The 27,641-nt window shown below is 51.8% G+C and overlaps 1 protein-coding gene across 8 annotated transcripts; it reads right to left on the bottom strand.

Moving 5' to 3' along the window:
* Positions 1 to 130: 130 nt before the first annotated feature.
* Positions 131 to 27,641, bottom strand: ACACB (acetyl-CoA carboxylase beta). Of its 8 annotated transcripts, XM_039362698.1 has the most exons (55): positions 27,041 to 27,307; positions 25,980 to 26,056; positions 25,109 to 25,728; positions 22,278 to 22,410; positions 21,827 to 21,965; positions 21,633 to 21,742; positions 21,377 to 21,458; positions 20,775 to 20,873; positions 20,422 to 20,531; positions 19,618 to 19,728; positions 19,082 to 19,291; positions 18,317 to 18,487; positions 17,966 to 18,127; positions 17,188 to 17,351; positions 16,737 to 16,887; positions 16,413 to 16,516; positions 15,986 to 16,067; positions 15,637 to 15,782; positions 15,192 to 15,342; positions 14,769 to 14,903; positions 14,310 to 14,456; positions 13,660 to 13,848; positions 13,412 to 13,512; positions 12,907 to 12,995; positions 12,669 to 12,793; positions 12,364 to 12,477; positions 12,151 to 12,264; positions 11,978 to 12,067; positions 11,252 to 11,370; positions 11,038 to 11,061; positions 10,475 to 10,612; positions 9,837 to 9,936; positions 9,652 to 9,759; positions 9,348 to 9,404; positions 9,217 to 9,258; positions 8,879 to 9,094; positions 8,497 to 8,652; positions 8,199 to 8,402; positions 7,752 to 7,907; positions 7,321 to 7,446; positions 6,838 to 7,107; positions 6,314 to 6,411; positions 6,066 to 6,186; positions 5,836 to 5,946; positions 5,394 to 5,537; positions 4,871 to 4,991; positions 4,560 to 4,656; positions 4,182 to 4,278; positions 3,794 to 3,929; positions 3,533 to 3,710; positions 2,976 to 3,088; positions 2,599 to 2,756; positions 2,065 to 2,235; positions 1,835 to 1,971; positions 131 to 1,309 (listed from the first exon to the last, which is right to left on the bottom strand). In XM_039362698.1, the coding sequence occupies exons 3-55, from the start codon at positions 25,717 to 25,719 to the stop codon at positions 1,183 to 1,185; spliced, it is 7,365 nt and encodes a 2,454-aa protein (XP_039218632.1). In that variant the 5' UTR covers positions 25,720 to 25,728; positions 25,980 to 26,056; positions 27,041 to 27,307; the 3' UTR covers positions 131 to 1,182. The 8 variants fall into 8 exon arrangements, with proteins under 8 accessions (XP_039218632.1, XP_039218634.1, XP_039218633.1 ...); XM_039362700.1 differs by lacking the exons at positions 25,980 to 26,056; positions 27,041 to 27,307 and adding an exon at positions 27,622 to 27,641; XM_039362699.1 differs by lacking the exon at positions 25,980 to 26,056.

The raw sequence follows: 27,641 nt of genomic DNA, 5'->3' as shown, positions 1-27,641 counted from the left end.
ATGTGTTACTGACAGAGACACGGTTAAGTGGCGGCGGCAGCATCCACACCAGCAAATCAGATCTAGAGAGCAATTTTGCATCTTTCCTGGGGTGGGTGGAGTGGAGGATGAAGAAATGCAATCGGGACTGTTAAGAAAATCAAGACTAGTTTAATGAATCTCCAACTCACAAAAGGTAAAACAAACGCTGAAGTCGGTATCAAAAGTCAAAGAGTTGCTCTTATTGAAAAAAAACAACAACAACAGCTATTTGCACCTCCTCCGCAGTACGTTCTGGGGGGGGGGCTCCCTTCCCTGAGAAGACAGATTTACTAACAGCTCTCCAGCCAGAAAAAGCAAGATCTTGTGATGTGGTTCTTCCTCCCCTGAAATAGGAGTTTATAACCCTATTTTCTTGCTGGGGGGGGGGGAAACACTACCCCAGACCAGACGCACTCAAGCATTAATGCCAGAGGCAGAGACGCTCACACTCCCATGAAGGATTAGCGGGCCTGCCAAGAACTCCAGCCCAACAGAGGACCTGCCGGACAATGTAAATTACCTTCAGCTTCACCTCCTCTGTCCCAGGTCTCCTTCAGAAAAGATCGGAGGGCAGAAGGGGGGGGCAGTTTAAAGTGTTTTATGCATCTGATGTTTCACATACTTTCATTGTCTTGCCCCTATATCAAAGTCCACTCCTTCCACCAATCCATCAAATGCTTCAGGGAGTGAGCAGAATAGTCTAGACAGTTGCATTGGAGTGCAATGAAGTCCTGTTTGGGAGTTTCCTCAAACCACCCCATGTTGGCTTCGCTGGTAGACATTTTTTTTCTCCGACACCCATTTCAAAAAGCATGTCCTGAGTCTTTTGAAAGAGAATTCGTTAATTTAACAGATAACCCTGGGCAATAATTGAAAATGCACTTACTTTTAAACATACGCACTCTAAACCGGGTGATGCAAACACTTTCCTCGGACATTATGCGGTAGGCACAGATGGCTGGGGAAAATATGGGCCGCCGAGTGTGGCAGGACAGAAAATCCTGGGAACTGGGAGGTTCTGGCCGTCCCAGTTCAGGACAAACCAGGGCTGCACTGCGAGGCTGCAGCAGGACGGAGCTCACCAACTGAAGACGGTTTACCGCTGCCATCTCCTTGGCTTCTCAAGGGGCTGGCCCCCTCTCCTGCTGCCAGGGCCACAAATCAAGAGGGGGAAGGATTGTCCATCGTGGTCAGGAGGCGAACCACCTCCGCCCTCTGGGCACCTGTGATGTGCTGGGTCATGTGAATGAGACAATCCATGGCGACCTCTGGGTTTGCCTCTATCAAGCTGAAAGAGAGAAGAGGGATTTAATTACCAGGATTTAATGCAAAAAGTTTATTTCCTCTTCTGAATTTGTGAGTCACAAACACAACTGGTGTTTTGCTCAGCAACTATTTCAAGGTAAGCAAAAATTAAGAAGAAAAGTCGAAGCGAGTAGGCCAGTAAAGAGGCGCACTTTGGAAACACGTAATATCCTGGCATCTCAGCATCCGGAGACGAAGAGTTCCCTCTTTCATCGGAAGCCTTTAAATGCCCTCTCGCGTCCTCTTCACGTATTGCATACCGAAGCAATGCAGGCAGCCTAAATCTTACGATCTCTAGAGAGCAAAGGACGCACTCATTCTGCGCTCTCGTTGAAGCAGAAAATACAAAGTGTTTGATTCCTGCCAGCTCCAAGAAATGCCCTCGGGGCTCCCAGGCCTCTTCCTAGGCCATCCCAACCGTTCAATTCCGATGCCCCGGAATGACCGATCCATGGGCCCTCTCAGAGAACACCCCCCCCCCAGGAAGGGAACTCTCCTGGGGACTCACTTCCGGATATGTTTCAGGGCATAATCGCGCTTCAGGTATCTGATGTTCTCCTGGATGGCCGACTTGGCTCCGTCCTCTTCGCTCAGGTGCTTCTCAAGCCATGCCACCACCACCTGGTTGTTATCCCAGAGGTAACCCTACATGAGGGAGAAATGGAGAGCTGCCCTCAGCTGGGAAGGAGGGAGAGCAAGAGCAGTGAGAGACGAGGGAAGCCGCTTCCCCTCCCAGACCTTGACTGCGCCTTCCATCTCCAGGAACCAGCGTCGCAACATGGACTGGATGTGGCTGTTGCTCAGCTCGCTGTGGGCACTCAGGATCTCGGCCTTGACCACCTCCTCCAACAGCAGCCGCCGCAGCCGCCAGTAGAAAAAGATGCGGCTGTCCTTCCACTGAAGAATGTCCTGAAATGGAAGACCACACGCCAAATCACTGCGGGACACATTCCCACAACTGTTACTGCGCACAGACTCAGGTCTTCCTAACCCACCTGTCCTCTGCAAGACATGCCTGGCGTTTATTCAATCCCTTAAGGAGCCCTTTCTGGTTTTTCTCCACCCTTAAAAGCTCAGAGCTGCAGAGAAAGCGCAGTCGAGTGGCCCCAGACGGCAGTTAACAGGGCAGTCCTGCCCCTCGGCTGCAGAGCTGCTCAGGAACTTGAGGCTGAGAGACCAGAAGCCCCAAACAGCCCCCAAGACCCCTGGCTGGGCTGGGAGAAGCTCAAGGGAAGCAGAATCCCTTCCAGGGTTCCAGGCCCGGCTGCTTACTGCAATCACTCCTTTCTCCTGCATCCTCCCGGGGGTGTCGTGGAGGTCAGCAAAATGCACGGCCACCTGGTGGAAGATGGGCAGGAGGTGATCTTCTCGCCTCTTCAGCTGCTGCTCCAGTTCTTTGCGCTCCCCTCGTGGCAGGTCCGGAGAACCTGCTTGTCCCAGAACACAGAAAGGACCGATCGGAAAGGAGCCGCTCTGGGAGGGCCCCGTAAGCCTGAGGCTTGTGGGTAGGTGGGCTGGGGAGGAGAGCCCCGCCAGCCCAAGGACGATGTTCCCACCCGAAGCCCTGCTCCCCCAATAGCTGCAGACCAGGCAGCAGCAGCAGCAGGAGGAAAGGGGAGCAGGGCAGGCCTGCTTGGCCTTCCGCTTACTCAGCTGCTGCGCCAGCCGCGCATAGGTGACATCGACCCTCCTCATGGCCTTGAGCAGCTCTTTCTTCCTGAACTTGATCTCCACGGTTCCTTCCGCTTCCAGGATGCCTCCCCTGCAAAGCAGAGCTCTTTTGCCAACTGGGATGGGCCAGGGAAGCTCCCGAGGGGTCTTCAGCGGCCCCTCCTCTTGTGCTGACGTGCGCTGGACAGTCAGAACAAGCCTCCCCCCAGGTAACCCGGTGTGTGTGTGTGTCTTGATCCCTTGGGCCTCCAGAGTCTCTGGCCAGCATTTCACCATGGGCCCTGGAAGCAGGCAAACTTAAGGAACAAGTTGCTTTTGTAAGGAAAACTTACAACCTTTTCCACTGACACCCTGATCAGTACACAAAATGTCTCAAGGTCTTCAGCAAAAATAAAGACACCTGTAGCTGTCATTCTAGCCAGGCAGAAGCTCACAGATTAGGAGATGTTTTGGAGAGCAGGCCAATTTCAGTAGCCCAGGATTGCCACCCCAAGACGTGACCACAAAGAAGGTGAGGATGCAGCCGTGCACTCACCTGCTCTCTTTGTCTGCATAGAGCTCCACGTGGAGGGGGTTGATGGTGGAGTCAATCACCACCCAGGAGCCCCCCCGCAGCTCAGCATGTGGGGGGATGTAGACGAGGGCTGGCTGCTTGAACTGCCGGAGGCTGTCGACAATGGACGCCCCGAACTTCAGCACCTGGTCGTACATATCTGCAACCAGAGGCCGAGAAGTCACCCCCACCTTCTCTCTCTGGCAGCCACTGATGTGATGGGAGGAGGTGCAGGAAGAGTACCTTTCATGCCGCCAGAGAAGCCCCTCCAGTTGGCGAAGATCAAGAGGGGAAGGTGCTCGCGGTCAAAGTCCCTGATGGCCTGGACAGTTTTAAAAGCTGAGTCTGGGAACCAGACCTGCCCGGCTTGCTGGATTATCTAGGGAAGACGAGAAGGAAAAATTTACGGGTCACCCTGAATTAATACACCAATCAGGCATTATGCAAAAATAGGTCCTTGACACATTGTATGGGGAGGGACGATTTCACAGAGGTGTCCTTTTACTGGAGACGACAATGTGATGTGGATTTGTATTCTAGGAAGCTTGAGAAACGCAAGGCAGAGAGATGGACAGGTAAACTGACAAGATGCCCTGCAAGACAAAAGGTTCTGAATTCTGCAAGGCACAACCTTTGCTTCTGATTCTGGGTTTGCTGGATCAGCTGGTATGGCAAGTTCCACCGTCCGGGTCTCCACGGCTATCACGCCCACTGGGATGCCTCCTAGCCTGCCAAGACAAGTCCAGACTTCAGTTTAGGGATACACGTACTCAATGCAACCAGTCAATAAATAATATGTCATTGTATATTTCACAAGCATAGGAATTTTAACATTTTAAAACTTGGGAACAAAGATTTGGGGGCTGCTGAACTCTTTCTTATGCCTTATAGGCAGACATGCACCAGCCGGGGCAGGAAAGGAAGTTCCCACTTACGTTAAGATCCAAGCTCCCTTGTCCCCTCCCAGCTCCCAGCTGCTTCTCAGCCAGCTCCGGCCTTTTGCCGATACCTGGCTCGGCCAACCACCACAGTCTGGGCCCAGGGCTGCATGATCTCTGCAAATGATCCGTGATCAAAGAAACCGCTTTGCCAAGATCCCTTCACAGCTGTACAACAAGATGGAGAAAAAAAAAAAAAAGGGAGAGAAAGTTCAAGGCAAAATCTTCTAAACCATGCAGCTCTCTAACCTCTGCTGCTCTGTTATGCAAAACTGGAGAATACTCAGGAAGGGGAAAACCCAAACATACCACGAGAATCCACAGGAGAGGCCTACGAATATTGCGAGCCGCCCAGAGTTACCCTGGGTGGTAAGATACTCACTCGGATGGGGTCTCCCCGCCAGCATCCACCGTGGGTCGTAGGGGACTTTAGAAGGGACAAAGTCAATTTCTCTATCAATGGGGTCACTTGGAGGGATAACAGGCAATGGACTATGATGATCCTGTAAGAAGAAACCTTTCTCAAGGCCAGTTTTAAGAAAGAGGTGGCCCACGTGGCGGTAGTCAGGGAGGGAAGAAACGGGCTCTTCCAGTAATTGAAAAAATCTGATTGTGACATTAACAAGCAAAGTTCATGCATTCTTACCCAATTATAGAAGCTGCTTGTTTTTCTATTATAATACATAGATTACTTAATTTAAAAAAAACTTGTGGCCCAATTAAGCTGGAAAGACTGCTGAAATGAAATAAAAGAACTTGAGTGTAAGATATTAGGCGAGGGATCCACAAGAGCAAATTCTTTCCTTATTTAAATGCTGGCACCATTGCCCTCACCATCCTCTACTGAAGGAGGGAGAGGATTTGCAAATCGGCAGCCTGGCACTCCTCCACTGCCCTTGAGGTACCTTGGGCATGTAGGAGAGCCACTGGAGGATGGTGTAGACACCTTCAAAGTCATCGGGGACAGCCACATGGGAGACCCCGTTGTTGTGCATGATCTGCACTCCGCCCAGCTGGTTGTTAGAAGTGTAGACTTCCCGGCCCAAGACCTGCCACAAAGGAGGATGAAAAGGCTCATGAAAACAGCGCTTTCCTCAGACTCCAAGCGCAGCTTCCTAGCTGTAATCCAGCACCAACCTCTCCTCCGAATGGGAGTTCTTTTTAATGGGGATATATTGTTTTCCATACAAGGAGAAGCCGGCATCATTTCCCACCGGCCGATTCTTCACTCACACAGCTGGCACCTAGTCAGAACGTGGGAGCTTTTCTTTGTTTTTTTAAGGCACTTTTCTTAGGCAAACTTAAACAAAAGACAACACCGGAAGCCCAAACAAACCCCATTCCTACCTTATTCAGAGCGCCAGCCCCGGTCAAGATGATGTGGGAATTCTCCACCTGGATCACTCGCTGGCCGAGCCTGACCAGGTAAGCCCCAATCCCGATGGCTCGACAGGTTACCTGCATGACGGAAGCAAAGGAACCACTTTATGGCTGAGGAAGCAAAAGCCGCTATTTGGAACAGTGTTTCTTGGCTGCCGTTTTCACCGCAGCTGAAACAAAGGGATGCGTAGCCGTACCATGCTGATGGTGACAATCTGGTCATAGGCGAGAGAGGACTCCCCAGCGATGGTGCCGGATGCTCTTAGGTTCTCCACCCCAAAGCCTTCCTCCTTACCAATTATATCAGTGATGATATACCTGCAGAAGACGAGAGCAGGCAGAAGATGAACATACACACACACACACACACACACGCACACCCCTTCTCCCTGCTCTCCCCCCCCGCTGCAGAGAAAGTCTGAAAGGAGGGGAGCCACCTGCTCACCTGGACTCACCGGCCTCTTCAACATGCCTGCAGTGAACAGAATTTGTGGAGCTGATCCTGGTGTAATCCTGCGGCGTTAAGTACAGGTACTTGAATCCCTTTGGAAAAGAGGGGAGGGGTGGGCAGGATTAGTTGGATAAATCTGGTAGGCGAGACAGCTAGAAAGCCTTCAGATAAGCATAGAATTTGATCGTTTTGGTGGTCCTCCTCAAAAAGGAACCAGGAACTGGGGAAAAACATTTTCTTGTTTCCCCCTTAGATTTGGGGCAGTAAGTCCTTCCTGCTCTTCCACAATGAGGATTTGGAGAACGGTAGCCTCTCTGCTCATTCATTAAGGAGCCAGTGTTTCGTACCTGCCTGCTATTCTACCTTCAGACATGACGGAGGAGGCCCTGGAAAAGCCATGGAATTCTCCCTGGCCAGGCAAGGAGGCTCCGCTTGAGAACAAAGGCATCTTCTCGTCTTCCCGAGTGGCGATTCGGCCGTGATGGAATCCCGCTGGGTTCCCACGGTAATCCACATACCTTGTAGGGATCTGCTGGATCTATCCAGCCTATCTGGAACTTGTTCTTGATCTCGTCGGCAAACCCGATGCGGGCACCACTGTTGGCCGCAATATAGACCCGCGGGATGCCCTCTGCACGGGCCAGCTCGGATGCCCGCAGGAAAAGGAGATCCTCGGCAGGCCCAAAGGAGCCAATCTTGTAGGTGATGTCGTTGCTGATGAGCACAATGTCGCGGCCCTTGGGGTACTCGGGGGTCTTCAGCTTCATTTTGAAGGCCACCATTCCGATCTAGGAGGAGGAGGAAAGAGGAACTGATCAAAAGCAGAGTAAACAAGCTGCATTTCTTAATCTGGAGGACGTTCTGCCATTCTGCCGCTGAACTCTCTTAGCAGAGGAGAAAAGGGGCAGGACGTCCCTCGGTCTGCAAGGGCACCCAGCCGTTTCAGGCCTCCCCGGCGATCCCCACTTCTCCCTCAAGCTTTGGCTTGTCTTGGCGCTTACCTCGTTTCCTCCTGGCAGTCTGTTCAGCTGCACCATCTTCCCCTGGGCATCCAGCACCAGTTCCGTGTAAGTCAGCACGTCGGTGGGGCTGGCGTCCTCAGTGGATCCCCACTGCTTGAACAGAGCCTGAGAAGGAAGAGGAAGACGCACAGAACGATCCTTAGCGGCAGACAGGAGGACGTTTTCCTGGGACCTGGAGATCCTTCTCTGCAAGGATGAGCAGTGGGCTCTCCATCAGGAAGACAGAGCTCCAATGAAGAGACAAACTACAACACACAATCTCTCCTCTGGGGCCTCTCGAACATTAAATCTGGAGCCCGTCCACAGTCACAGTGGAAGCCCAGTGAACAGCAGCTGCACTGAGTGTCTTTCCACTCAGATGGCCGAAAGAGCAAGGCGAGAGGAGCGCCTGGAGCCGCCACCCAGCCCACCTGCCGGAACATCTCCAGGAAGTCATAGACGTAGGTGGTGCCAAGCGACTGGGCCTGGAAGCGCTTGGCCTGGAGCAGGTCCTTGGTGACGTAGGGCGTGTTGATCAGCATCCCGTGCATGGGCCCCTGCTTCTCTCCGTAGGAGTGGAACATAATCTAGCCCAGGACACAAAGCGGGGGGAAAAAAAGGACCAGGCAATTCAAGTCAATCAAGCAGCAGCATTCACTCTGCAATCCAGAATTTTCACCAATGCACGCATAAACGGTCTGGAGGTGGCCGTGGTTCCCAGACCCCCTCAACATGTGACGAAGTCTGTATGGACCCAAAGCACCTGGGGGGGAGCTTAGTTGGGAAATACAACTCTGGAGGACCACCAACCCCTGGGAGAAGAAGGAAAGCAAAGCTGGAGGAGGCTGGAAGTATTTGAGCTGCTGGAGGGCACCTACGCTTCCAGTGTTGGGGTCACTGACTTCCTTGTAGAGGCTGATATCCAGGTAGTATCCGGACTCGTCGGTGAGGAAGAGGCGGACGGGAACCGCTTGGGCTGTCGGCAGCAGGCGGATGTTGATCTTCACTTCTGCCTGAAGGACCCGCAGCTTCCAGAGGCGGCTGCCGTATCGCATCACCATGGACCGCACAGACTCCTCGATCTGGGGGCCCAGCAAAATGCGGTCAGGGGGAGGAACCTCTTATGCCACAAGCGTGGCAGGCCTTCTAGAGACAGAGAGAGGAAGCCACCCAGACCTTGGAGGGGTCCATCACAACGGTGGGGACAAAGTTGAGGAAAATGTGGTTGCAGTCGGTGCGAACGCTGATGTTGCTGGAGGCCACCTCCAGCTCATCCATGGCTTCCAGGAGCAGCCGCTCACCCTCGTTCTGCAGGTACTCAAAAGAGGCTTCCTGCGAGGAAAGACGGAGGAGGAGGAGGAGGAGGGAAGGGGGAGAAAAAAGGCAAGGCTTCTAAATCTGCCATGTCGCTTCACCCCAAGGGAGTAGGGGTAAACCACACTGATGAGGTTACCTAGTTTGGGTCGTGAAACGTCTGCAAGAAAACAGCCCAGCTCAGAGAGCGCCGAGGGCCCCTCGCGAGCAGAAAGCGCTGCCTGCAACTCAGCCCTAAACTCACCTTGGTGATCAGATCGGAGTGCCTGACAATGGCACGGATGAAGAACCGGTAGTCGGTGACCTCGGTGCCTTCCTCCACCTTGGCAGCACCCAGGTAAAGGTGCATCTTGTGGTTGGCGCAGGGCACCGCGGTCAGGTTGAAGTTGCGCATCCGATTCAGCTCCAGCTGGAAAGCCAGCGCTGGTTCCAAGTGGCGATAGATGTGGTCTTCAGCAAACTGCAGGAGGCGGAGAGGAAGCGCCGCAAAACCTTGTGAGACTTAATGTTGAAGCTACGCTTGCACCCACCACGTGTTAAAACCGAGATCACGCATAGTGTAAGCATTAAGTCACCCCTCACCTCATCCCGTGCTCGGAAAGTAAAGAACTTGGGGAACTCCCTCTGCAACAGAACACAGAACTTTTACATACATACACACAAACATATTTATTTATTTCACGGGCTTATTTCACTTATTCATTTTCACTGACCTGCTGTGTTATCAAAAATGTGATTCTTCGGAGCCCATAGTCAACAAGGATATTATTCTGGATGGGGAAAGAAGATGAGAAAAGACAAAATACCTGAATAATCTCGGAAGGAAATCTGATCAACTGCCCTCCTATCACCGGGACAGAAGAGGAACGAAACAAGGAAGGAGGCATGCCGAGTGAAGGGTTCCCAAGGCCCGCTTGTAAAGCACGGACGCAGGCAAACGAACGAATAAGCGTCCTTTCAGCCAAGCCGGGGGCCAAGCAGCCCAGGGGAGGAAGCCAGGGTGTCGTGAGAACAGACCTTGGACTGGGCAAAGGCCCTGAAGATCGGCACCAGCTCCTCATCCTCCTGATGATCTGCCCACCGTACGGCCACGTTCAGGATATGGATGGGTTCCTCCTGGACGTTCTGGAAGCCACAACCCCACACAGGTTAGGCTCAGCCAGAAGGCAGCAGAGAGAAGTCTGCAGCCTAGAAGAACTCACTTTGTTGTCGTCTTCATCATAAAAGGTGGATCTCACTTCGCTGAAGAGGGGGCTCTCCACAGGGGGCTCAGCAAAGCAGGAAATGACTTCATCAAAATTCCTGGCACAAAAAAAATGAGAGGCCGGAGTGAGAAGTTAAACCGACGTAACGTCTGGGATCCAAATAGCTTACTACTGAGAAGCTAAATCTAATCCTGCAAGGGCGTCTCTGGATCAAGAACCGAAAGGGCTGCAACCTCACCTTGGCAGCTCTCTACCTGCAGGGACAGGTTAAACCAGGCTGATATTTTCCAAAAAAATTGTTTTTCTATTCCCCCCCCCCAAACAGGTAACTCATTCGTCCAAGATGAATTGGCACTCATCTAGTTGGAGAACAAGTCAAGAGATCTCAAACATAATAAAGGTGAGATTAAACAATTCTAAAAAAGAAAGATCAAATGGAAGAAAGTGAGGAAGAAGGGATGAAAGCTCCCTCGCCCACGGAGAGCACAGAGGACTGAACTCCGGACAGGAGCAGCTGGAGTGGCCCATAGTCAAGCCCAACCGGAACAGCAATGCAGCCCCCCCCCAGTGAGGGCCACAAGGCCATGCCCAGGAGCCCCCCCACCCCTCGTCCCTTTCCCAGGAGGGCCACCTACCGGGTGAAATCTTCAAATCTGTCGAAGGCCACCATGGCTCCCATTCTCTGGCAGGGAGGGGAAAAGCCGCTGTCCATGAAGAGCTCCGTGCTGTGCCGGGCCAAGTCTGGGTTGGAGATGCTGACCGGCACGGACATTCTGGGAGGGGAGAAGCGCAAGGAAGGGGGCAGACCTCAGAGGGAGCAGGCCGCCAATTCATGGACGTAGAACTGAGGTCCTCTGCTGCCAAGAGCAGCTGACAGAACTGGCACGTCCAGCTGGACAGACACAAGCCCGGAGGCCGCTAGGAACTGGCGCTTTTCTTTTCAAGGGGCTTTTAAAAAAAGGCAGCCCCTTTGCAAAAGGGAGCCCCCTGCCACTCTCCATCACCCACTTGCTACAGGGGTCCAGCAAGGGGCCCGTTTTGCCCTCACATGCTCTCAGACAGAAGGTTAGTAGCAAATCCAAAGGGCTTGGAGCGGGGCAGTTAAGGGAAAGGTCAAGGAGGCAGTTATGGCGGAGCTGAGTTTTTGTGTAACTGTTGTCATGCTGCAGAGCCAAAAGAACTCGACACGCTATGCTACCTGCTCAGAGTGGGGCTGCTTCCTCTGAAAAGAGACAGGAACACAAATAGCCCCCTTGCTCCGAGACAGACCCACTGAGACCCCTCGGCCTTCTCCCCCCCAGGAGACCAGCAAGCGATCCTGAAACCTCTCCCAGGCAGACCCTCTCCTGCTTCTCCTCGGCCTCCCCCAACCCCTCGTGAACACTGGAAAGGCCGAGGCACCTGTGCCCTACCTGTTGGGATGCGAGGAAGGCAGCATGAACTGGAACTCAACCACGCAGGTGCCGTCCAGCAGCTGGCGGTGCTGCAGGCTGTTCAGTTCGTAGGCAATGTAGGCTCGCCTCACATACACCTGGAAGGACAGAAAGAAGCAAGACCTAATCTTGGCTAATCTGTGGCCAAGGTGCCTTTTCATGATTTTCTCCGTGCACAGATATTATTACAGCAGGCAAAAGGGCCACTTGGATTGGGCAGGATGGTGGATCAGCAAAGCAGCAGGAAAATAGTGTCCAACTTCAGGACTCTGGATTATCTGCATGGTTTTGATGCAAAATTCTAGAGCAGGGATGGCTGACAAGTTCTGGGAGTTGAAGTCCACAAGTCTTAAAGTTGCCACATTTGGAGATTCCTGTTTTAGAGCAAGAACCACCTTTGGCTACAGAGGCAGAAACAAAACTGGCAAAGGGAAAGCACAGCCCAGAGGTTGGGCACCGACACATCCATTAAGGAGGCACTGTGGGTAAGGAAGTGGGGCAGCAGCTCAATGTTAATCATGGGCAAGGGTCAGTAAGGACCTGCGGCAGGGCCACGTGACCATTGAGCCCCAGCAGGCAACACCGCTCTCCCTGGAAACGGTTCCAGCTCTGTACTCAGCAGCTTGATGGCAAAGCCTCTCCCCTCGCCCACTCCCCCCCCTTGGCCAGAGAGAGGTCACCAAAGCCTTCCAGATCTCTCCTTACCTCCAGGGCTGCCATGCGCACCACCTGGTTGGCGTGATAGAAGAAGGTGGGCAAGACGTCAAAGATGGTGGTTTCCGAAAGGATGAGTTTCTATAAAAGATGGAACCCACGCCGAGTAAGCGGAGGTGGCTCGGACCTCGGATTCTGAGGGAATTGGATGCTCAAGAAGTCACCTTTAGGTTCTCAGGACAGAACTGGTGCCCATACATGTCGATGGCCGAGAGGAAGATGGACTCCACCTGGTTGTGCCGCAGTTCGTGGGACGGGAGGTGGGAAGCGATCAGCACCTGGGGGAAAAGGAGGGCTGGGTCAACAGAGTCCCCCCCCACCCCACCCAGGCGAGTCAGGGAGAATCAGCCAGGATGACTGGCAACCCCTGGCCTGACCTGCCGGGCCCTTAGGGCCACTTTGGCATGCTCCGTTTTGCTGAGCTGGGTGAGCTCATTCAGGATGGCCATCAGCTCATCGGTCAAGGTCGGGTCTCGGCCACAAAGCTGCTCCTGGGCATCAGAAACAAAACAACTGTTCAGCTGCGTCACTGTGCTGGTGTTCTCTGGAAGGGTAAGGAAGGGCTGCGTTCCCCGGCTTGACCTCCCGGATGGGCCGGGTGGGGAAGGGGCGTGGCTGGAGAGGGGCCAGAGGTCTCCTCTCCTGCTCAGCCTCTCCAGGAAGCGCCTCCTGTTCAACTTACAATCAACATGGTCACCAGGAGGTTCTTCTTGGCCACCTGGGCGTGGGAGAAAATGCACTCCAGCACGGGGGTCATGTCGGGCATGTGCTGCTCCCTCAGGATGATCACACATTTGTCGTAATGAGCTGGAGGGAGAGTGGAGACCCAAGGAGAGGCGAGTTGCAGAGAAGTTGCCCTCTTCCGGGAAGCTCTGCAGGAGGCATTGCCAGCCCCTCCTCCTCCTCCTCCTCCATCTTACCTTGCTGGAACTGGGTCTCCACCTGCAAGTATCGCCTCAGCAAGTCCAGCACCACCGACTTCATGTGGCCTCGGATGCCACTGCGATACCTGAAATCAGGAGGCAGGAGAGAAGATGCTGTGCACGAGTCGCTTGCCAGTCTTGGCAGCAAACGATGGAGAAAGTGGGGCAAGAGGGTCGGAAATGATTCGTCATTTGGGGCACAATTTTTGTGACAAAAGCAGAAAATCTGTTCAGCTTGTTTACTGCAGGAGCCCTGCTGAAGAGAGTATCAATGCAGGAGGATGCATTCCCCTTTTCAAATCACCTTCATGGCTGCTAGAAACACTGTCTGCTTTCTTCACTGTTGGCTCAGGGCCTGCCTAGACCAGAGCAGGCCGGCGTCTAGGCAGGAAGCTCAGCTCGGCTAGTGCAACGAAAGAGGCTGCCTCTCCCAGCAGATGCTCAGGCAGGAAGTGTTGCGATGTGATTGTCCCAAAGATGGAGGACAAGCACACAAACCTACCTCTGAACCAACTGCACAATACTTTGGGTATTCACGAAGAAGACTTCTCGGTCAGCTTTGCGTTGCAGGGTGGCTGCGTGGCTGTCCAAAATACTGGCAATCTGGAAGAGAAAGAGAACCAGGAAAAAACAATCCTTTATAGCAGCCGGTGTTTCTCGACCTTAGCAACTTTAAGATACGTGGACTTCAATTTCCAGAATTCCCCAGCGGGCCCGTATCATCAGTCTTTCTCACTCCCCCACCCTCACCTGCTGGCTGGGGAACTGGCAGAGCACCGAGGTGACGTTGCTGGCGTACTGGGCCATCACTATTCGGATTGATTTCTCCACAGAAGCTGGAATCCGGCCCAGTGTGCTTGTCATGATCTCCTGCAGCTCCAGCAGGGGAAGAGAGGGATCCCGGAGGGTCCTCATCAGTTTACCCACCCACTCTTTGATCTGAGTTGGAAAAAAAAAGTTCAAGGATTCAGGGATCGTATGACTGAACCACAGAAGGCATAAGCAAGGGGGCTCCGGACCTCTGCGTGGTAGCAGACAACCGAACATGGGAGGGCAAGGGGCCTCCCTTCGGCTCAGGAGATTTGGGGCGATTAGCAATGGAGACTGGCTGGAAGGGGGAAATTAGGATTTTCCCACAGAAGCAGCTTCTTTTCTGGCTGATGGAGGGAAGTGAGCTCCCCTCTTCCTTTAGTCTCTCCTTCTGCAACCTGCATCGATTTAGGAGCAGCTCATTCTGCCATCTTTCAAGGCCTTCCTCCTCCTCTTTGCAAGTCGAAGCAAAATCTTCCAAGCGTTTCCTTGAGGTCAGGAATGTATTCTCAGGATATCCCAAGCTAGCTTTTTCCAAGTGCGATTTTTAATAGGCAAAGGTGAAAAAGAAAACCCCAGCAACGTCTTACCTTGGCGGAGAAATAAGGCTCTGGCAAGCAGTAGCCGTTCATGACATTCTGCAGGTTCTCCAGCATGTTGTGGAAGACCTGGTGCAGCTTCTCGCCAAGGATGGGCAGGGGCGGCTGAGGGGAGAGCCCCCCCATGTACAACTGAGCCTGGGGGAAGCATTGGCGGGTAGAGAGGCAAAACATGAAAAATAAACGGAACGTTATAACCAGAAAATCCACCATCCTGGAGCTTCCTGTGATCTGGAAGTGACTTCACAGGAGTTCTAGCACAAGGCTGTTCGTCCCCAGAAGCACCTGGACACACAGGAGGCAGCCCAGTCGCTTCTGGGGGGCAAGAGCAGCCCTGAGGAGATGCACTAGGTGGCCTCCTGGATCCCTCCTGGGTGTCTGGCAAACTCCGAGCGCTGCCAGGCGGCTTTTGCTCTCTCCCAAGTGGCTTCCAGCCGCTCTGTTGCTCACCAAGTGGACTTTAGTGGGGTCGTCCAGTTGAAGCCGAGCTACCACGCAGCCGGCCTCTAGCAACGTGCCCGGCCGCTTCACGTAGTGGACGATGCCCGACTCTTCCACTGTCAAGGAGGCCACCATCTTCATCACCTGTTGTTTGGAAAGCAACAGACCTGCATGTGGTCAGTGGTTTCCAAATGATCCTAACATCATCCATTATGCTTTTGAGCGTCCGGCAAGTGGACCAAAGCTAAGCTGTCCAGCATGAGGGTCCGAAGGAGGAAAAGGCTGAGCCAGCTGGTCGCTTCACTGCCAGCCAGCTAGCAGAACCAGAGCGCTCCCAAAATAGGCACGTTAAAGTCAGGAGCCGATTAGTGGGAGCCACTTTCCACCGTGAAGAATCTAGATTCCCCCCCCCCCGGCCGGAGCAGGCGTTACCTCCATTTCTGCATAGCTGTGGCCCACAGAGATGTGGCCCCCGTCCTCCACCATATACTGCAGCAGCTTTCCTGCAGAGGGTGCCCGGAGCAAGGTTGGGTCTGTCTGTTTTTCAAAGTCACAGCTTTTGTTGCCAATTGTGATGCGGTATCTGGAGGTCAGAAGCCGAGAATGAAGAAGCCATAAAAAGGAAAAAATATAAAAACGTTGTTGTATGCTGGCTTTCCCTCTCTGAAGAAGAGAGAGCCTCGGACCTTGCTCCTTTCAGTCGAGCTCATCAACTGGACACTTCCCGGGTCCCCTCATTCCATTCTTGCTCAAGTAGCCCATCACAGAGATTAAGAAACGGTTGTGCAATGGAAGGAAGTGGGTTTGTGAGGTCTGGGATACGTAGTAAGTGTGAGCTTTTGTGCATGGCTGGAAGGAGACCCATTTCATCACCTACCGGTCGGTTTCTTCTTTCATGTACGTGGTGTAGCTGTTGCCGTTGTAAGACAGGAGGAGCCCTCCGTCGTTCAGCCGGTGCACGTCGATCTCAATGTGGGTGCCGTTCATTATGATGACGTAGGTCGTCAGGGACTGACGGGCCACCTGCCCGAGGCCACGGAAATGAAAAGAAACAGCCTTTTTTGCTTTCCTTCCAAAGGCAGGTTCAGACATAAATGCTGATTGCTTTTTTATTTTATTTCATTTTTAAAAAGGGGGAGGGAGGGCCAAATTCAACAACTCCCTTCCCATTCTACCGGAAAAAGAATTTTCTCATTTCAGTCAATGAAAATTTGGGCCAAGCATACCTTAAGCACATATTTGGTATCTTCGTAAATAAGTTCCACATCGACAATATTCAGGAGAGAGGCTGCTGGCAGGACTTGGCCCCTGAAAAACCAGCCAAGCCTTTACACTTCTGAACCAACAAGTCTCCTGAGCCTTTCAGTTAATTCTCTGTTGAAGGTCAGAAAAGGGTTCTCAAATTTGTTCAGAGGAACACATCACGTTCGTCCTCTGTAACTCTTTCTAAGAGACTCCAGAATGGCTGACAAACATAATAGAGACGCTAGATATTAGGAAGACAACTTTCCACAAATCACCCCAGCACATCTTAATCGGTGGAACTCTATTATGAATACATTTTAAAGCGTTTACACTTGTGGGGCGTCTCCCAGAGATCTGCTGATTGCGCAATGGGTTGCATGAAACGGTCAGGCCTGGATGACGGCTCACCTCTCCAGCAAATGCAGGAAATCGTCCATGCAGGTCCTAAAGGAGGCATCTGCCACGTTAAGGGCACCGCAGACCACAGCCAACATCGTGTCTGGTTTCTCCGCCTGCCAATGGCAGAAGAATTTGCTCACTTTGCTCATACATTGATGAGTCTTTCAATGCAAAAGGTTCCCAAACATAAATAAAGAGTAAATCCAGATTAAAAAATGTGGCATCTAAAACAGAAAATATAGACTCAGGAATCTTTTGAAAAAGGAAGGCTCAAGGGATGCAAGCATCAGTTCGGGCAAATCTGCCCAGCAGTGCAATTCTGAGATTTGCTACCTGCACTTTTTCAGCTATCAGATGATCAAGCCAGCTGGTGTCGGTCTCGTTCGTCTGGAAACTCTCTGTCTCCAATAACTTAATCAGGTACTCAACCGTCGTCCTGAAGTCACCACGGATGGACAGCTCCTTTAAAGCCACCACCAAATTTCTGAAAGCCAAGAAGCCAGATGCATAAAGCCCCAGCCTGCTCTAGCCGCCTGTTTCAATTCCCGGGGTGGGGTCTGTGTGAAAATGGCGCCCCTGCAAAGGGAGGTGAGCTGACAGGATTAGGTTCCTTTTGGGATGTGCGACCATCCCAGTGAAATTGGGTCTTTTTAGGAAGGCAGGAAGTAGAACCCAGGAGTGGCTCCCATAAAAAGAGAGCCAATGGAGAGTCCCAATTGCCTTCTGGGAAAGCCCCTGCAAGGTTTCCATCACCCACGAAAGCCCAAGAGAAGACAATACTGACGAGATGGCCTCCTCACGGTTCTCTCCCCAGGAGAAACAGTGTCCAAACTGGGAATCGGCAAAGTCGTGCAAGCCACCGGTGGCCGCCACGCTGAAGTATCCCCAGACGTTCTTACTGCTGCGGAAATTCAGTTCTTGCACGGTGCCAGAGCTGGGCTTGAAACCCTGCAGGGGGAGCGCAAAAGACAGGTAACGGTGAGGGGGGGGGGCAGGAAAGGCAGACTTCGCTCACCTTTGGCAGAACTGAGGCCACATCAAAGCACTTAAGAGCCACACAGGCAGCGCCTGGCCCTGCCCCAGACCCAAAAGAGAGAAGGCTTCTGAGCAGGCAGCAATTAATCTAAAGGCCCCTCCTGGTCCGTTAGGCCTGGTGGAAACAAACTGTCTCCTTCGTGGCCATTTAAACCAATTAAGCACCAGAATCTGCACTGATTGGGGAAAAAAATAATCAGTGGTCTTTTACACCATGTCCCTTTACTTGCACTAGATATTTGCACTACTGCTCTAAGCCATGCTCGTTATTTTTAGTTATCAGTTGAAGCAGTCACGGGGAGAACATGGAAAAGAAAGGCAGAGAACAAATACTTTAAACAAATAAGAATGGGGAGGTTTGTTTAATATCTACAATGTGTTTTAGAGATGTCTGCCACCATTTTAACAGAAGGATTCTATCCTCTTACACGGCAAGCTAGAGCCCAGCCAGCTATGGGGTCACCCAGCCTTTCTAGGCATTTGCCCTCCTTAAAAGGAAGAGATGACAGATTTTTAACTCCACTGACTTCATCGGGATTTTCACTGGTGATTCGTGCTGCTATGACGTGGCCCCTGGGAACAGGAGCACTCTTGGGGCCCTCGAAAGCGATGGGGTTGTCCCCCCAGGGGGACCCTCCGTAGAGAGCTCGGATGTCCTTTATTCTGTGCAACGGGACCCCCATGGCAATCTGAAAGAAGGAAAAAACAGAAAGAGAAACACGTCGAGAAGAATTCGTTAGATGTCTCGGTGCTTCTTCTGGAGAAGAAGGTGCTTACAAAGAAACTGCTTGGCTTATTTGCAACATAGGCTAAGTTCTTCTCTCTCTGACACTCTCCAGAATTGCTGCTGGAGAAACTGACTTGGGAACACAAAATACCTGGAGCTGAGCAGCCGGTAAGTTGACATCAGCAATCATTTCCGTGCAAGGGTGTTCCACCTGCAGGCGAGGGTTCAGCTCAAGGAAGTGGAAACGCCCTCCTTCGCTATAGAGGTACTCAACTGTCCCGGCACTGACATAGCCGACCATTTTGGCAAGGCGCACAGCGCACTGAGGACAGAAAACGCAACAGAGCTGGGTCAGAAAGAGGCAGCTTCTTGGGAGGTTATTCGACGGCTCCCGAGGAGTGAGGGATTGTATTTCCAAACATAGCAGGGGATGTAATCTCAAATAAATCATTACTATACGCGTAGACCATATGCTATGGAGTGCCTATAAAAGCTCTTCCTTTTTATGAATGTCACAAACAGTCACAACAGAAACCCTGAGCTATAAACATTCTCCTTTAGTCAGAAAAGCCCCAGGGAGGAACAAGACCCAGATTCAAATCCCCCCTCCCTCTATCCTTGAGGCTCCCTTGGTTATTTCGGGGCCAGTCAAGGTTTCTCACATCCAATTTAGCTTATAGCACAATCAGAAGATTACGGGGGGGGGGGGGAATACAGGGGAACCATCATCTTCAGCCACATGGAGAAAGAGAGCACAACAGAGGAGCAGCACTGAGTGGAATGCTGCAAGGGCCAAACTGCCCTCCACGTTGAGTGCTTGTTCTGGGGCTCCCTTCCAAGAAATGACATCCATAGCTGGTCTGTGTTCTTTGCCAGGGCTTCACGCAGAGCTCCGGGCAGGGCAGGAGATGTGCACCTTCTCCATGTGCTCAAAGACGGCCGGAGGTGCCACCGTGGCCGGGGCTTCCTCGATGATCTTCTGGTGCCTCCGCTGGATGGAGCAGTCCCGGCTGAACAAGGAAATGGCGTTCCCATACTGGTCAGCCAGGACCTGGACTTCAAGGTGGCGGGCGTGCTGCAAGAACTTCATCACGAAGATGGGGGACCCGGGGACCTCGCTCTGCACCTATTGGACGAAGGGCAAGAAAATCAAACGGAGCACCGACTGTCCAGAGCTTCCAAACAGCTGGCTAAAACCCAGGGAGTTATGCATTGGGAAAGCACTCCGGGTTATAAGAGTACAAGGATAAAAATCCCTTAATTAGTTCAAGCCAAACAACCAGATTACCTCTCAGTGTGGCATTGAAAGGAAGCTGAGGAAAGAGGATTTCATAAACTACGACGGTACCTTCTTTGGAGGAACACGAACGAGAGGGGCCACACGGGTGCAGGGAACCCTCAAAATGACGGGGAATCTGGCCCAGGAGAACCCCAGAGCAGCCCCTCCTTTACCTGTCTGAAGCGGGCAGGGAACTCCTCCACCCCTTCCACAATTCGAATCCCTTTGCCGCCGCCCCCCTCGGAGGCCTTGATCATCACCGGGTAGCCGATTCTTTTGGACGCCTGACAGTTGAGAGGAGGAGGAGGAGAAAGGAGGGAAGGAAGAAGCAAGGGGTGAAGAAGGCTCCTCTGGAATCCCAGCCCTGAGCCTGAGCTGCCCAGGCGAACTCAGCCTTCCTCAAAATGGGCCTGGCCAGGCCTGCTCCAAAGCCAAATGACGTGCAACCTTGGCATTCAGTGCAGAGAGGCTTTCGGCTTTGCCACCTGCTAAAATGGGCAGGTCCCTCAATAGCTAGATTGTATGCTTGGCCTCTAATACCTAAACTAGTAGGGATGAAGTAGCACGAACCGACCTGCGTGGCTGCCAACCGTTTCGTAATCTCTGTAGCTCCCTGATGCTTCGGACACGAATAAATTTTACCATTTATCTGTTACTGTATTCAGCAGGAAAAATAATGTCCTACGCTTAAAATTCCACACAAGCTGAGACTCACACAGGACTGAGTTTGCCAATTCTCCCCTTCCATGAAGGAGGGCCATGAATCTTTTAAGGAACAAAAATCTGCCTGCTCTGTTTCATTCTGCAGCCAGTGCAGGATCCAACAGGAAGCCCAAAGGTAGAACAACTTAATTAAGAAAACCTGTTCTCCTCCTCCATGCCTCGTTGCCTAAGCCTCTGCGATTTTCCCTCTCTCATAATATTGTTACCAACAACACTTTAACCCCTAAGAAGGCATCCAGGATGCCTCCAGTTACCTCTAGGCCTTCTTCCACGTCCCACACGCAGCCCCGCTGATAGGTTTCCAAGGGAACCGTGAGGGTCTCCGCCTGCGGCTTCTCCTCTTGGGTCCGTTCAGCAACCAAGTCTAGAAAAAAAAACCGCAACAAAACTTTGAGGGCAACAGCTATTTCTTCATGATCGAAGCAGAGGCTCCATCGTGCCCCAAAGTAATGCAAGGGATAAATCAGAAGGCAAGAAAAGGGAAGAGATTTCAGTCATGCAGCCCTTTCTCGATCCTGTGAGACCTGGAGTGGCCAAGATGGAAGCTGCAAGATGCCAAGTCAAAAGCGGGCAGAGAACAGCAAGGCGGGGGGGGGAGTCCTCTTACCACTGCCACTCCACGGCAATGTTGGAATGTGGATGGTCTGGGCCACAATGGTGGAAGCCACTTTGTCCCCCAAGGTCCACATGGCTTCACGGGGTGGGCCTAGTAACCAGAGAAAAGAGGGTCAGCTGACATTTGGGAAAAATACATTTGGGAGAGGCCTACGTGAGCTCGGCTGGAATGCCGGAGGCCCAGACAAAAGCAGAGCAGCCTGGCTATACATAGGCAGGATTAGAAGCACCGACTGTGAGGTCACTCGCACCTGTTCTCCTGGCCAGGACTTTAACCTTGATCGCCCAAGGAGGTCCCTCTAGTCTGGTAGGAAAGCTAGCGGGGGCTTTACAGAGTGGCAGAAACACAGATCTCTGCCCTAAGGGATGAGATTTCTTTCCAGAAATCTGGGAAAAAAGATCTATTTTTCACTTAGCAAGAACAAAGCATGGGGTGAAATTTCTAGGGAGGCTGCATGGAAAACACACCCAGATTCAGGCCTGGCAACACCACTTGGGGAAAGGTGAGTCTGCAGGTGGCAGAGACCAGCGTCTTCCTATTCCAGCTGGTGCTTAGCTGAACGCGCCAACACAGAGCCAAGAGAAAACACCTACCTAGGAAAGCAATCCCGTGTTTCTGCAGCAACTCTGGAAGTTTGGGATTCTCCGAGGCATGTCCCCAACCAGCCCAGACAGCCTAGGAAAGAAGGTTTAAGTGATGTGTTGCACCAGATCCCAAAGGGATCACTTCGGCAGTTCTATATCTTCATACGTTCTATTCCACCCATTCTACAGACGTCCCACTTTCCCACCCATTCTTTGCTACAGAATTTGCTGCAGCCCAGGATGGACAGAGAACCCGGCTGCTTACCTGCACTGGGATTCTCTTTGAGATATCCACAATCAGTTCTACATTGGCGTAGTTGTTATTATTGGTTCCCCCGGAGACAGGCACGTAGTGGTCCGCCATTTTGATGTACTCTAGGAGAGGGTTGGGGTTGTCAGTCAAGGGGTGGAGAGCCATCCCAGGCCCTGGGGGAAGCAGCGAAGGCCTCCGCTACCGACCTGCGTTGGCTTTAAGGTCCTCAGGGGTCACCATCACCACGAACCGGATGGCTCGCTCGTTCCGGAACATCTCGTAGGCCCACCTGCGGATGGAGCGCATGCACTTCACGGCCGCAATGCCATTGTTGGCGATCAGGACCTGGGTTTGGGAAGAAGGCACGCCCAGGCCGGTCACTCCCCAGGAACCCCGCCAGAGTGGAGAGGGGGCTGAAACGGAGCTTCCCAAAAGAGGATCAGGGCTCAGTGAGAGACCCCTGCCCTCCCGGCGCACAGAAGACGAGTTAGACAATCCAGCTTTCCCACCAAGCTTCTGGAATATCTGCCTGACTTTATATAAAGTTTCTCTACACATATTGGGCTTTACATCAAGGAAGTATACTTAATAGGCAGCCATCCCAGCTGCATCACAAGGGTCAAAGGGGAGCATCGCTGCTTCTTCGGTGGCCAATACCTTTTCAATCACACGGTTTCCTCCAAAACGAGTCACGAATTCAGCAGGTGAGGCCACCGTGAAGTCCCTGTGGAGGTCCAGTTTCCTGTGCTCCCGCCCTTTCTTAACCAGGTACATCCCTGACATGCTGGTTCTGGAAGGAGGCGGAAATATTTCTGTAAGCTCAATCCATAGCGCTTGAGTCTGTTCCTCAGGGAAGAATACAAGACGGACCTCAGATGACTCGGAAGCTCTTACTGAGACTGCTGGAGAACAACAGTCAAGCAGGGGGGCAGAAGACGTCGGAACAAGTTCCTGAGTGAAGGTGAAATTGTTCCACCACTTTGTGCCACCAGTTGTCTGCTCTCGTCTGTATGTCTTGCCCTGACATTTAAATGTCAAGTGTTCCTCCCACCTTTTCAGTTAACAGGCTTTTGGTAAAAGGTGACACATCTAACACAAAACACACCCATCTAATGAACTAACCATCTGTCTTCCCTCTGGAACACATTTTGTTAGGCTGCTGATCTTTCAAAAGCTCCGTATTTCCAAAAGAGAAAATGGATTAGGGCAGGCAAAAGTTACGAAGAGGATAGGAAGGAATACTTCCAATGCTTAGCTGTGCAAGATGGGCTTGTTTTTGAAATTGGCTGGGTATCATTTCATGGAAACATCCTTAGAAAACCACCCCTGAAAAGTGAAGACCTCATTCAGAAGAAATCTGCTTCTGAAACTGTTTTGAGAGACTCTCCTCAAACAGTTGTGCCCGTCTCTGGTGGCTGGAGGACAAAAGGGCATCTAAGCTTAGAGCATTTGGAAACACCTGCCCAAGAAACGTTATTTACTCCCTCCTTTCGGTAGCTGCTTTCTCTGCCCCCTCCCAGGAGGAGACGATTCTCAGCCCCCAAATGACAAGGAAGGAAGGGCCGCCAGCAGCTGCTGCTAACATCTTCCCCTCCCTGCCGGACTCTGCACAAGCTCAGAACAGGAGAAAGGAAGGATTGTGTGGTTATCTTAAGCTGCCCCCTTTCTCCTTTCCTCTTATGCTGCTGAGCAGATTGGAGGCTTCAGCCGCCCAGACCCAAAGCAAGTCAGAATCCTGCTGGCCGGTACTGACCTCCAGGCTGCTGCGCCCAGTTCCGGTCTGCTGCTTCTTCCTCTCCTCTTCTGCGGCTTTGGGACCCCCAGAGAGGCAGGCAGGAACAGAGTCGGAGGCCAGCCCTGCTGCCTCTTCCTCCTCCTCCATTTCTGTGACTCCCCCCCCCCCTCTTGGCTTTCCCTTCCCCGTGGGCGACAGCTCTCCAGCAGCACCCCCAGGTGGCTCAAGGGAGAAAAAATATCTGGCCGGCTGTGTGACAGACCATAAAAACAACAATACTTCGGTCTCCAGACCCCTGAGTTATCAACTGAAAAACTATCCTTGGCCCTTGATCCCAAGCAGCTTCTGGCGCTCAGACGGCTGATAAACATTCATTATCAGCACTGCAACAGCATCAGCAACTGATCTGTTTTCTTTGTATTTTATGCCCTGGTTGTACAGGCAAAGGCCTTTAAGGAAAGTGAAAAAGGAAGATATCAACACATAAAATAGTATGCGGTGGGCGTGAAAGGGACAGAATATATCTACAATGGAAAGAACCAGCCAATATTTCTCTGCACTCCCATCTCAAGGACTTATGGCTTCCGGGGATCTCACGATATCAGATATCAGTTTGCACATCGATTCCCAGACTTCAAAAAGCCATTTATAAAAGGGTTGGGAGTATTTCTCAGAGAGGGAAATACCAGGCTGTTCTGGTTTTCATCCCAAGACCAATCACTGTTAAGTCCTTAATGCCTGCACAAAGAACTGCAGATCCAAGAGCCGGGCTGAAGATTTCCCTCCCCATCCAGCGAGAGAGGTCGAGACCTTCTACCACTTTTCCTCAGACTGGTGCCCGGACATTTTGGCCCAGGACTTCAGCAAACCTAAACACAATTGCTGCAGATAGAGTGACTGTCCCGGCAGAGCCACTTTCTGGCTTTAATACACCAAATATGGGACGTCTGTAATACTTGAAAGAGAGTAAAAGAGCACGTGGGGGTAAATCTAACACATTAGGACAGAAGCCAAAATGGGGTTTGTTCAGATTACTGAGTCAACCAGGAGAAATGACACAGATAGATAAGCTTTTCCATTGTTTTTTTAAAGCATGTTATCAGACAGTCACAGAATTCATGGAGTTCCATCTTCCTGAGCACTACTTGCTCCTTTTCTCCAGCGCAGTAGAAAACTCCCAAGTTCAACCACTTGCATTTTTAGAACAATGTGCCAAGAAGCCACGGGGCAAATACTAAAGGCACCCCACTGCATTTAAGGCAGCTTAACCTGAGACCAATGTAGCTTGGTGTGCATTTACCTGAGAGGAGCTGGCATATTCCTTTGAATATCATATCAGGATATTCTGGCTGCTGAAACTTGCAGGGACTGTTTTGCCTATCAAACTCAAACCGTATTGCACCAATCTATCTTTCAGAGTTATACACGTTGCCTTTTAATTCATGACATCGTGCATTCTGACAGGTTTTCAACTTGTACGCAGAAGCAGTCAACCACTCTTTATAAATAAATAGGAAATAAGTTTGAATGGCAATGATACAAATACTGAAAACAAACAAACAAAAATGGTTAAAATGTGGCTACTAAAAAGGGGACTGCAGAACAGAAGCTTCAATCCAAAAGTCTCCTGAAATAAGTCACACTTAACCAAATGTTGGGAAAACAAGACAGGGCCCGCCTTGACCCTCCCTGGATTGGCTCCTCCCGAAGGGCTGGGGCAGAGAGGCCGAACCAGCCACGCCATGTCGCCTACCTCATGACGATGCTCGCATCTGAGTCCGCGGAGGAGGATGAACCGGGACAGGCCAGGCTTCTCCGTCTCCTCCTGCTCCTCGGAAAGGCTCCTCCGGCTACAAGCTCCTCATCGGAAGAATTGTCTTCGAAGGAGCCCAGCACAAACTTGGCCATGGCCTGCTGCTTCCTCTGGGCAGGACTGGCGGCCTGCTCTTCAAAGGACAGGGAGTGCATCTGCTTCAAGAGCTGCGTTGAGGACGATCGGACAAACCGGCTCAAAGGCCTGGAGGAATCGGCAGCCGGAGACAGCACGCAGTCGGAGGAAGAGCGAGGAATGGGGGGCTTGAGTTGGCAGGAGGGGTCGGTGGACGCCTGGGGGCCTGGAAGGGGCTGGTGCGATGGGCTTGCAGGGGCCTGGCTGGGCTCTGAAGACACCGCTTCCCTCCCATCCACCGGGAACTGTGGAAGGAACCCGCTGGAAGGCAGCTGCTGGACTTTGGGAGTGGTCAGCTGCTCTGGGACAGGCTGCTCAAGCTTCGCTTTTTTTAAACCAAGTAGAGGATTGTTGGCCATCATGGTCCAGACCAGCCACAGTCCAAGCAACAAGGCCACGAGCGCTAGCAGAACCATTCAGGAATCCTGAAAACAAGAGAATAGCAACACTCAGTGGGGGAAGGAATACTTGGGCGCACGGGGAGTTTGGGGACTCGGAATTGGGGCCTTGGACCTGAGAGGGCGGCAACTTTGTAGAAGAGAAGGGGATGCCCCTCCCTCAAACTGCACGAGACCGCTTGGACCCTGGAGAAGGGGCACCGTGTGACGCACCTAACAAGCAGAAGGGCAAGCCCGACTCTCCTGGCTTGCGGCCAATTGCTCAGACATATACTAACCTTTTCAATAATGCATCCATCACGAGCTTTCAGGGGCTCAAACATCAATACTTTCACAACTCAAGAGTGGGATTTTGCTGCTGAGTAAAGAGGCCATGGGTAGAAATGGAGCGAGTTAGGCTCCCACACAATTATGAAGTCACACAATTATATGAAGTCACTCCTCTGCCTCTTAAGCTGCGGACTCAAACGCACCTCAATGCTCAGAGCTTCAGAAGGTCCACCTCATCCCCCCCCCTTCTCCAAGGCCCGGATTCTGGCTGCCCAGGCAGCTCCTCTGCCTGAGCTATAAAGGAGCTTGCTATTTTTACCCTCCACTAGCAGCATCTGGGTTGGCTGCGGTCCTGCCCCAAGACCCCCAAAGTGAAGAGGAGGAACGCCCCGGCCCTTGGCCCACCAGAAGCCAGCCCCTTTTGGCGAGACCCTCCCTCCACCCTGAAAGACCCTTGCCTGCAATTCCAACATTCCAACATCTAGGAAAGTGACCTTTCTCCTACCGGCCGAGGGATCAACAACAACAACCACTTTTGTAACTACAACCAACAATCAACATTTTAAGGGACTGAAATCATGCAAAGCATCTAATGAATTATCTAAAGCTGCTTTAACTAATTAAAACTGCCCTCTTTTCCAGCTTTCTCTAGTCCATTAATACACTTTCTACAAAAACTCACTTTCTGACAAGCGAATTAGCTACTGCTCCTCAGCAGCTGCAAGTCCAGGAATGTTAGATTAACTGGATCCTGCCTGGACATAGACAACCACGCAACACACACAATTATTTGCATGTTAACATCATTAGTGCTGAGCAAATTAGCAGATCGGTAGTTCTGCCTCTAACAAACAAAATGCAGTCACCAATAATACATGCAAAGTCTTCATGAGTAGAAACTTACTAATAAATAATAACTAAATCAACTTTATTACAGCCAGCAAACTGATGTAAAGCCTTCTGCCTGAGACAAAGTGCAAGCTCAAAACGTTAGAAAAAGCAGCTCAAAACAAGTTCTCTCTTTGCTGGTGCACCACCTCATAAATATTTTGGCTTTTGTGCTACTTACATCTCAACCTTAAATCCACTCAAAACTGAGCACACCCGAATTCAACGCTTCCCAGCCTGAAAGAAGATCGCACCCTTGTGTTATGTTTGTATGGAAATTTCTTTCTTGGCCCTGGGAGACTGGAGCAGCCGGTGCCAAGTGGCACCGCTCCAGGCATTCTGGTGTCTGCCGAATAGGGCAGTTTCTTTAACTGGGGTAAAGTTCACTTGCCAGTATAAAAACTGACAACTGCTGTACGCCTCCAAAGGTTGCTGGATACCACACATAGCTCTAAAATCCCTAACAGCTTCTAGCATCTCCCAAAGATGCGTTTGCTGCTGGCAAAGATAAATCGAAACAAAATAAAAGTGGACTGGAAGCACTGTGCGTTAAGATTATCTTTTCCTTTGCAAACAAACCACACATGCGCGCATTTATGTACAGTTTGAAGGGAACCGTCCTTGTGTGCCTGATTTTTGCAGTATTCAAAAGTGGAGCCGAGCAAGGCGCGGGCGCCGTGTCCGGGGCTCGTCCGGGCAGAAGCTACAGGAAGACCCGAAGGCTGGGAGCCCAGCCTCGGCCCCCTCCCCGAGAAAACAGACCTGCCCAGGAGGGAACGCCG

Source organism: Crotalus tigris, unplaced genomic scaffold (genome assembly GCF_016545835.1).
Source record: "Crotalus tigris isolate CLP2741 ecotype Arizona unplaced genomic scaffold, ASM1654583v1 scf7180000019478.12717781048:2074007, whole genome shotgun sequence".
Taxonomy (NCBI): Eukaryota; Metazoa; Chordata; class Lepidosauria; order Squamata; family Viperidae; genus Crotalus; species Crotalus tigris.
This window is presented reverse-complemented; position numbering and strand designations above follow the sequence as displayed.